At 44.5% G+C, this 10,843-nt stretch overlaps 1 protein-coding gene across 1 annotated transcript; it reads left to right on the plus strand.

The window, feature by feature from the left end:
* The first annotated feature begins 7,915 nt into the window (after window positions 1-7,915).
* LOC120453374 lies at window positions 7,916-10,437 on the plus strand. Its single transcript, XM_039638048.1, has 3 exons — window positions 7,916-8,148; window positions 8,794-9,006; window positions 9,249-10,437. The coding sequence occupies exons 1-3, from the start codon at window positions 8,060-8,062 to the stop codon at window positions 10,435-10,437; spliced, it is 1,491 nt and encodes a 496-aa protein (XP_039493982.1). The 5' UTR covers window positions 7,916-8,059.
* The last annotated feature ends 406 nt before the right edge of the window (window positions 10,438-10,843 follow it).

A 10,843-nucleotide genomic window follows, 5' to 3' on the forward strand; every position in this document is an offset into this window, starting at 1 on the left:
ATTTGCAAAGGGTTTTGACATAGAGGCTGTGATATTCGCTGATTTTCGCTGATGAGGGTAATTAAAAAGTTTTCACACGCCCACAGAAACCGCAGCAGAATGCAGTCAAATTGGCTGTGATGCAGGAATTGTAATCGTTTTGAAATCTATATGGGGTTAGGATGAAGGATGCAGCAGGATGTTAGGATGTGGCAATGGCTGCTGCTGATCTCCTGCTGACTAATTCCTCAAAGACGAGGGGAGAGCAGACGCACTTCCTTCAGCTTTTTGAGTCATCGAGAATGACGACGTCAACGACTTTGACTTTGTGCAGCAAAAACTTTTGCGTCTGCCAAAGTTCTATGACAAATTTTTGTGATTATGCAGCCTTCGCCAAAAAAAGCACAAAAATATAGTAGTATAGGGTGTTTTTTTTAGAGGTATAGAACTTTAAATTGCAATAAAACAACGATGGATTATTCGATTGACATGAATTTTATTGACATGAAAGATAATCTTGTGGCATTACATTTTAAATATGATTTCTGGCATATGACCGCCACGGCTGGCTCGGATGTAGTCCAATCTGGACGTCCAATTTGCAATGACTTTTTCCAACATTTGGCCGTATATCGGCAATAACACGGCGAATGTTGTCTTCCAAATGGTTTAGCGTTTGTGGCTTATCCGCATAGACCAATGACTTTACATAGCCCCACAAAAAGTAGTCTAGCGGTGTTAAATCACAAGATCTTGGAGGCTTATGAAAAATCGGGAACAACAGCAATCTCGTTTTGGGCCCATTCGACGAATCTACGCCTTGCTTGATGATCGTTTGGTTTCAATTCTTGCACGAGTTGGATTTTGTAAGCACGCATGACGAATTGCCAAACCAAACTGAGAATAAATCACTTGACAGCTGTTAAATCGGTCGCCATCTTGAACAGTAATGCCAACTTAAAGTTCTATACCTCTAAAAAAAACACCCGTTAGTAGTAGTCAAATTTCCTATGCATTTCTTTGCGGGGCATGCAAATTAGATTTTAAATAGTTTTCGGTTTGATTGCCGAGCATCGTAGCTGCGCAGATCAAAAGCCTAATGCCATTGCAATTTTGCCATTTCAATTTGACTAATTTGCAAAAGGCCACTGACTGAGTGCCTTAAAGTCACTCGCTGGACCGCATTGAACTGCCAGGATCGAGCAACCCTTAAATGCATTCGACTTTTGCTTTCAGGCTGCGCATTTGCAACTCCCCCCATCCACCCCCTTTTGCGGCCACAAAAGCAACTAATTAAGAAATTAAAATAAAAAAATGTGCAAAAAAAAAAATGGCCAAAAAAGTGAGCAAAAAGCCGAGCGAATGCACTTTGCATGCAAATTTTATAAAAAATTTAACACAACAGCCAGCCGAGTGCAACGGCAAAAAGTGCAACTCTTGCAGAACGCCCAAAAAAGTGGGAGGGGCTGGCCTGGCCTGGCCTGGCCTTAACCCCTTGTCGCTTAACCCTTTTTGGCTCTCATCACCTCGCTGTTACTCGCCGCAAAACGATGACAATGACAAAAAAAATGAACGCTGCACAGCCACAGAAATACCTTAAAGGTCTTCAAAAAGGCAGCTGCTGCTAGGACCTAGGGTTTGAGATAGGCTTTGGTTGGGCAGTTTGACGGGGGGTTGGGGTTCTCAAACAAAGGACCCTGGATACCTGCAGCACCAGCCCCCACCAATCCCCCTTCCTAGCCACCAAACCAAAAGGGACAAATTGCGAAAATCCGCAGCGCTGTTTTCGGTTTCTGATGCCCTCAAACTGTGTTTTGTTTGTAAGTTTTTCCCTTTTTTTTTTTATTCGCCCTGTTCTGTATGCAATGCAACGGAAATGTGAATGCACCGTAAAGTGAAGTGAAAAATGCACTTGAATTTTCCTATTTTTCCCTAACTGTTAAATCTGCGCCAAGGTTTTCCTTCTCTTTTTGATTGTATTGTAATTTTCGATGGCCAAAAAAAAATGTAGAAATTAAAATGAGGGCAGAAAACGAGAAACAAACGTAGGCATCATAATTTTCACCCCACCTCATCTCATCTCTCTAAACGGTCGTGGGTGAAAATGGGGCGGCGGGCTGGGGAAAAACGGGGCGTGGCATGTGCATGTGTAGAACAAGAACAACAGCGGTAAGAAGAACAACAATGCAGGCGCCCACGTACCAACGCCAGTGGTGAAAGGTGCCCTCAGTGGGTTTTCGATGGGTGGAAGAAATGGGAATTTTTTCCACTTTTTTTCCACTTTTTTCTTGATTTTTTGTACTTTTTTTCGTCGAGACAGGTGAGAGGGATTTAGGTGTTCTTGTTAGCGTGCTGCTTGTTCATCAACAATGCAGCGTTGTCGCCGCTTCTTCTACTTCTTCTTACGTCGTCTTCCAGGAAAATTCCATTTTCCGTGGGGGAAACACACACACATGTGAGTCCTTGCAGGATCCTAAATCACGCCGAAATCATTTCGAGCTGTAAAACTACGACTAGCTTACAGATTTGTCTTAATTATGGTCGGTATTTCGGGGCGAAACATTCAGGCATTTAAATTAACAAAAACTTTAATTATAGCTTATACAATAAAAGTCTACAGAGGTGACTTTTCTCGCTCTATATTCATACAAATCAAATTTATTCATATTTAAAGAGTTTATATATTGTTATTATTATTAAATAACTTGTAATGCTGCATATATCATATACACCTGAATGCTGGAACTTTCGTAGGTCGCTCTTTATGTTTCTAAAAATCCACTTAAATACCATTTAATAACATATTTATCGAAGACTCATATTAACTAACAGATACCGTGGATGTGGAACAACTTAGCCAGGGTATTTAATACGCCCCTCAACTCGAGTGCACATCCCTTTTCTTATGCGCCCGCTGACTCCACCTGTCCCCTCATTTTCCCACACCAACAAGTTGGTGTTGCCGAAAAAAAAGAAGTGTAGGAAATTAAAAGAATTTTTGTTAAAAGCGCTTCAAGTGGGCACTGCGATGTCGTTGTTGTTGGCGTCTCCTGGCTGCGTCATCCATCCACCTGTCCTGCCACTCTGTGTGTGTGTGTGTGTGTCTCTTGACTTGAAACACCTCATATTCACCTGTATGTGTGTGTGTGTGTGGGTGGGGGTTGGGGGATTCCCCCCACTCAGCTGAACTCGGGTGCAGTGACATGACGACAGCTTCGCGCTTTTGGCTTTGACGTTTGCTGCTTGATTTTCAGCTGTAGCTTTTAATTTTTATTTTAATTTTAATTTTTTGTCCGTTTTTTATTTATGTGAATAATTTGTGGGCGACTCGCGAGAGTGTGTGGGTGTGGGTGGGTTCTTGCCGAGTATTCGTGTGCTCCTGTGGCTGTGTGTGTGTGTATGTGTGTGTGGGAGCGCAATGTGTGAAGAGGCATGATGATTTGTTGGGTCTGTATGTGACAGGCATTTTTGATTTCAGCTGCCTGCCGCGAAATTCTGGAGCATTTTCTATGGAAACCGATTTGCATTTAACCTTTGACAATCCAATATTTAGCTCATCAATTTGCGGGAAAAGGTGTATTTGGATTTTTATCCTTTTAAAAATAAGGAACGTTTTGAAAAGAAGAAAAGTCTCATCTAGGTATTTGTATATTTTTCAAATAATATGTGATAGATACCCTTAAAACTTACTTCTAAAAAAGCTTATTTATGTACCCTAATAAATATTTTATTTAGTGTATTAACTGCGGTGTGCTGATTGCAAGAGTTTCGCTGTCACTGCTGTATTTGGCCAAAACCATTTTTTGTGATTTTATTTGGCTTTTAATTTTGTTGTGGCTTGTACTTGGCTTTTACATATTCTCCCCCTCCGGATCCCTGCCCCCTCTCCCCACCCACTTTCCATTTGCCTTTGGGGCACTGCCATGCTGTTGATGCCACACGGTGCTTTGGTGCTACCTGGCTTAGCATTTTAGCGATGCATAATTAATCTGCGAGTGAAAAGTATGGGATGGTGGCTTCCCTTTCACTCTATCATTCCCCTGCGCCACTTCAATAAAATATATCTTTTATTTTATTTTTAGTGCAGCTTTTCACTGCTGAAAAAATGTTTTTCATGTATCTGATGATGCACCATACACCCCCACTTCCCCATCGCTTTTCTTTCCACTTTGCATGGGGAAAAGCGCAAAAATGTGACGGGCACGCTTGAGTGCGGCTCTCGTACCCCGTGTTTTTGAGCCCTTAAACTTTCTTTCTTTTTGGGCCAGAAAGCCCTGGCCATGTTGTGTATTGTTTGTCAAACAACTTGAGAGCCGAAAGCGGCAGCAACTCCTCCTACCTGTCTTATGTGTATTTTTTTTTTGCTTTCTCAATGGGGGTAATGACTTATAGACTACCCCAGATATATCTTATATGTATATATACCGCATCTAGCTGGAGTTGAATTCACAACGTCTTGGTTAATCAGGGGTTAAGGGATTGAGTTTGCCAAGGGATCGGAGTAAGCCATGCATGAGCGACTGGGCCATTGTTGCGTGGCCTTTTTAATTGGCCAGCCCGCTGACGGGTTAATGTTGCAGCAACTTCTTTCGCACATTTAATTATGCTCGCCGGCAACAAACACCAAAAAAAAAAAACAAAGGCGAACGCATTACATTTTTAATTTGCAGAGCGGAATCCCGCTTCCTCACAAAAAAAAAAACTGCTTAATTTTCAGGAGTGTTTGCTTAGATTATTTCATTAAATTGACCAGAGCAGGACGGGACAAAAGACGGGCTGGCCTTTGTGCAGGACAATGCCGAGAGCGCGGACAAACAAAAGTGTTGTGAACGGCAAGGCGAAAAAAGTTTGGCCAGACTCCCAGGACTCCACTGCCATAAACGATGGACTTCGAGGACGAAGGACCTTTGGGGTGGCCAGCCGAAGGGGGTGGAACGTGCACTTAATTAAAGATAAGAATTAACTGCTGATTAGTAGTTCTTCTTTACACTTGACACTGTGCTTGCTGGCGCTAGTCCTTCTGATGCTGCCACTACTCCAATACTCCAGCTACCAGCTAGCAGCTACCAGCTCCTCCAGCTAACAACTCCCAGCTCCTGGTCCAAGTCAAAGTCCAGGCACGTAGCATCCGCTCCTTCGTCTTGGCCTAACGAGGTTTTATTTTTGTTTCCCCATCGCCGCCGCCGCCGCCCGAAAAAGTTTAGTTTGCGTTTTCACGGACCTAATGTAGCCAAATGATTTATGCACTTTGCGCAGACAGAAATTGGGTGGGGTTTGCGCACATGCACTGGCCGCATTTGCGATAATTGATGTCCAGCAATGCCTAGGCCTCCTTTTGATACCCTCGCCGAAAATACATCGACTTTGGAGCCAAGAATGCCAAGCATTCACACTTCTTTTGCAGAGTAATTAACTGCAACTAGCACTGCAAAGTAATCTAAGTAAATGCACTTTACTAAATGATGCAAAGATACTTTTTATTTGCAACTTCATTTGTAAACGAGTAACCCTGAGTTGAAACCTGATTTAAAAGAGTATGAACAGCAGCGACTCTGGATTCACCTGCAGCTCTTGTGTATAATTTAATGCTTCTACGTGTTAATCACGGCAATTAATGTGTGCCTCCGCTTTTGTCCACCAACACACGACTGGCCCCGCCCCCTCGATTGTCCTTCGAGCACATCCTTCAGCCAGAAACTGAAACACCAACCGAAACAGCTACAGATACAGATACAGATACAGATACAGAAACATACATTGCAGGCAGACACAGATACAGACACATACACAGATACAGTCACGAAATGAGCTGAAGATACAGATGCAGACCCATAAATATCTGGCACGTTCAACAAGGCGAAGGGAAAAACTTTCGTTGGCACTTGGCTTAAATGCCTCATTTTCCAGTCATTAAATTTCGCTGGCCGCTCTCACTGACCAATTTCGTTGGCCATAAAATCGTATCAAAAATGTTTTGCTTGGTGGCAAATGTTCGGGGCTACTACCAAACTACAATATGTCCAAGTCAACTTGTTATTGACTCTCTGTCTCGGTTCTGCGAAGGCTTTTGAAATATGTTGACAATGGCGCCAGCAACAAAAGCTAAATATAAATACTCAACCCACCAAAAAAAAAAAAAAACAGCCCCCCATTTATGTTCTCAAATTTTCAACCCCGCAAGGCAATTGACTTTTCGATATGCTTCCCTTTTTTTTTTTTGGAAGCATCAGCAAAAGTCCTCTAGTTTCTTTTCCATAGTTTTTTCCCCCAAATTTCCCGGGGGCCAATTTGTTGGGGTAAGGGAAGTGGGGAAAAGTGCGACAAATCAAAGCGTTACAAAGCTGAAAAATGTGTGGAAAAGTTGCAGTGCAATTTATTATATGCTTTGGATTCTGCAAATCTAGCTGATGTTGTTTTTCCTCCTCCATTTTTTTTTTTGGTTGCTTCACTGCGGAAATGTTAAATATTTGTTATTGCAGTCTAATGTTTCCGGTTTTGCGAAAGACAACAGCCAGGGATTTTTTTGAGGCCATGCAAGAGTATGATCGAAGAGTTGTATACTCATTGTATGAACATTACAATAAACATAATATATATTTAAATTCAATATAGTTCAGCATCTTGAACTGAAACAGATCGTTGAAGATCGTAGCAGCTGATTACTGATTTCATCGCCATTTAAATTAAAAGCCCACTAATATACCCAATAGAAGGCTATTCAATATAAAAATGTATTCTGGCAATGAAAACTATTAGCCCCAGTCATAAATCTTCAAGACCAAAGACCGTGCGCCAAAGGAATGGGGCTGTGTTTCATGAAATGGAGTGGTGAAGAGAGGGGGGAGAGGAGGGGACTAACCACAAGAACCGAGCTCCATTTGGCTGCACAGACGACAGTGGCAAAGTCTGGGCCAGACATGGCACAATTATGACCATTTCTGATGCATAACGCTGCATCCATAGAGCTTTTAATGCAATAAACAAGCGACTGCAGCGTCATTAACACTGACAGGCAACGGGGAGTGGGGTGAAGCTGAAGTGGGAGTGAAGGGTGAAGGGGGGAGGGGAGGGTAGGGGAGTGAAGATGGCAAGGAGCATTCCCGGCCTTTTGTCGCTCACTAATTGTCTGGCCTGGCCGAAATGTGCAGCGCATGCATGCAACGCAACGCAACGCAACGCTCCAATTCAGGTGTGTGTCAGTTGGCCGATGTTGCCACAAAACACTTTGCCGTCAATTGTCAGCTGTTGGCTGTTGGGTACGCGTTGCAAGCAGTGATGCGAATGCCAGGCACTTTCTCCACAGGGTACACAATTACTGGATAAGTTACTGGATAAAAGGTGGAAATGCTTAGCTACCCTGCAATGTGATAAAAAACCAATAAGGAGTAAGTTAAAGTGTCTGTCAAACGAAGGAAATATGGCATGGTTTTAGTTACTGAATAACTAGTGTTGCTTACACTATATACACTATATATCTCAATAGATTTACTTATTTCTTAATAGTACCTAGTTGAAGTAGGCTGCCTGCCATCACTGCCATTGAGTAGTTGTTTTAAGGCCGCTGCAGTTGCGAGTTGCTAGTTGTAGCCAAACTCACTTAGCAGCTGACAATGACAGTCGCCTGCCTTTCTTCTCCCGCACCACCAGCAGCAGCACCACCACCTGCAGCAGTAGCAGCAGTAGCAGCACCACCACGATTACCACCACCCCCTTCAAGTTCACCTGCGTTAATAGCCGCCTGGCAGCCAAGTGTCTGGGAAAGGCTTTGCCCAGTTGCCTAAACGACATTGTCACTTGCGGTTGGTTGGGCGCACCATCTCCTGCTGCTCGTACATCCTGCACGTCCTGTTCGTCCTGTTCGTCCTATTCGTCCAGTTCGTCCTGTTCGTCCTGTTTGTCCTGTTCGTCCTGTTTGCGGCTTCTGCAGTCGAGTTGCCATCGGTTTATGGCAGCTTGAGCAGCAGCGACAATGAGCCACGCTGCTGCTGCTGCACTGTGTAGTGATAAACATGCGCGCTTTTCGACACAAATCAATTAGCAATTGAATATTGGCGAACTGAAAGACGCAAAGACGGCGCAAATGTCCGACGGCCAAATGACAAATCAACTGAATGTGCAACAGCAGGAACAGCATCCGCTGCTGTCAGCCATCTCCGGAAATAATTATGCGTAAGCCATGCTCAAAGCCATTGAGATGCTGGCGGTATTTGCCATATCCAATTAAATTTGATATAATTTAGGTGTAGCACAGTTAAATCTCGTAGAAATTGCATGTCCTTGCAAAGAGAAAGTTAAGTTATATAAATAACAAAACGGAGTTTAGTACTTTAAATAATCAAAATGTCATGTTAAACCATCTACTAAACAAGGGATAGATCAGTTTATATAGATCATATTTAAAGCTCCAAACCATTAGTAAAGTTCAAATTCAATGCCGAGACTGTTTAGCAAACTTCTGTGCTAAAATTCAAACACCTACTTAGTGCTTACATCTATGGTATTCTACTTTATATAAGCAATCGATTAGGAAAGTCTTGCAAGAGTTGAATCAGAAGCAACAGGATTCAAGATTAAGTGATGCAGTGCCGGAGTGCCGGAGGCAACTGCATTCGCAATCGACCCCTGGCCCAAAAGACGGCCACTGCCGACGCGGACTGATACCTCAGGCACTTAGCCGGGCTAATGTGGGGCACAAACAGGAGCGGCGTCTCAACCACACACAACCACATTGCCCCCCACACCCCCACTCACCCACTCACTCACTCACTCACTCACCCACTCACTCACTCACCCACCTCTTAACTTGCCTTGCAGTCAAACGCAGCGTGTGCATTACTATCCCAACCACTACAGCCCGAGTCACTACTTGCCGGGCCATTACCACCAAGGACACCAAGGATACCAGGGATACCCAGGATACCCAGGATACCAGGGGCAGCAGGGACGACCAGCGCTCCTGGCGGCCGCCAGCAGCCACAACGGTGCTTATGCGGCCACGGCGGCTGGCAGCGGACACTCCGGCTACGGGTAAGCAAAGAGCCACCGCTGCACTGAGAGAAATACCTTGATACTACTAAGTATAATCTTCCTGAATGCCAAAAAAATGAAATAACTGATATGAACTATTAATACTTATTCTGGGTAATAGGTAACTAATAATAAGAAACTAAAGTAACGCATTGTAGTAGCACTTATTTCTCACCGTGCCAAAGTCAAACCGGAATCCCCGTCCAAGTTGCGCGTCTCTTATGCCAGTTTGAATTTTACAGCGGCATCGAGCCATCCGTGGAGTACGAGTTGGACCATGACCCCACCTCCTTCCATCCCAGCAGTGCGGGCAGTGGGCCCGCATATCCATCTGCCCACCATTCGCCACCGCAACCACCACCACCACCACCGCCGCCTCCGTCCACCAAATCGTCAAAGAAATCGAAGAAGAGCAACGGCTCGGTGATGAACGCACTGACGCTGCTCTCGTTCTTCTTCTTTGTGAACATGCTGCAGAACTGCCTGAAGGATCACATGGCGGACATGAATCCCACCGTGATGGTGCTCACAGCCAGCGGCACTCGCAACCGTTTCAACAAATTAGCCGAGATGAATTCACGCGAACAAACCTCCTCCACCACGGCCACCGAATCGGTAACAGCAGCGTCAGCGGCAGCGGCATCATCTTGGAATCATCAGGCTGCAGCGGCGGCTGCTTTAGTTCCGGCCGTGGAGCCCAGTCCATTGCCGCCCTCCATTGTTACGCCCACGGTGGTGCTGCAATCGCCATACGGCGGTCACACGGAGATGGCCAATAATAAGAGAAAACCACCACACCATCGCCAGCCAACGGAGTACCAGTCGCATCCCCCCGATTATCGGCCCCATGATGATGATGTTTATAATTACCATGGGCAGCACAGACCACCGCCTCAGACCTTCTCCACCAGCGCCAATGATGCCGATTTCTATCCTAATCGCACACACATCGACCACTCATCCCGGCCCGACTTTGAATCGGACTCCAACTCCAACTCCAACTGGAACTCAAACTCGAACTCGGACGCGGGCGGCGATTACTATCAGCACCACTACAACCCGTATGCCGGTATGGCGGCGACCAGCCACCAGAGGCATCCTTGGTCTTATGGCAGGCAGCGTTACTCATCCGCACCGTGGTCTTCAGCTTCGTTGGGCGCTCAGTCGGGCGTGAGCTCTTACTTGGATAATGCCCAGCGCCGGCAAGGTGATGATGATGACGATGCTCATGGTTATGGCGATGGCAATGGCAATGGCAATGGCTATAGCTATGGCCACAGGGATACGAATACGAATAGGAATAGGAATAGGAATGGGAATGGGAATGGGGATGGGTATAGGGATGGGAATGCAGATGAGGATGATGATGATGAGGATGGTCAGCAGCGGCGACGCAGCGATGCTTTCTATACTCGCACACGCATTAATTGAATGCAAGAATTCCGCGCACATTTCCATGTTGCATGGTGGGGATGTGCTGCATTAACCCATTGCACACAACAAAAACACGTGGGGGTGGCATTATGTGGATGGGTAAAACGATTTGAATGGTTTTTCTTTTTTAGCACAGCTAAAGCAGCGTTTATGGCTTATGGCTTTTTACATGCTGCAAATATTAACTACACTTTGCTGGCAATTTCAAAACTCAAATACTAAATTTAAGTAACTTCAATTCAGATAAAGTTAATAATTTAGTAAATTCTTTTAGAAAAGCGTATTAACTCTTAACTAGAAAATACTAATAAAAATAATAAAAAAATAAAAGTAACATTGCTCTTAAATGTTTTAAGTCAAGGGTTAAAAATGCTCAGCTTACATGTACTTATAATTAAAAGCA

The sequence above is a fragment of the Drosophila santomea genome, chromosome 3R (assembly GCF_016746245.2).
Source record: "Drosophila santomea strain STO CAGO 1482 chromosome 3R, Prin_Dsan_1.1, whole genome shotgun sequence".
Taxonomy (NCBI): Eukaryota; Metazoa; Arthropoda; class Insecta; order Diptera; family Drosophilidae; genus Drosophila; species Drosophila santomea.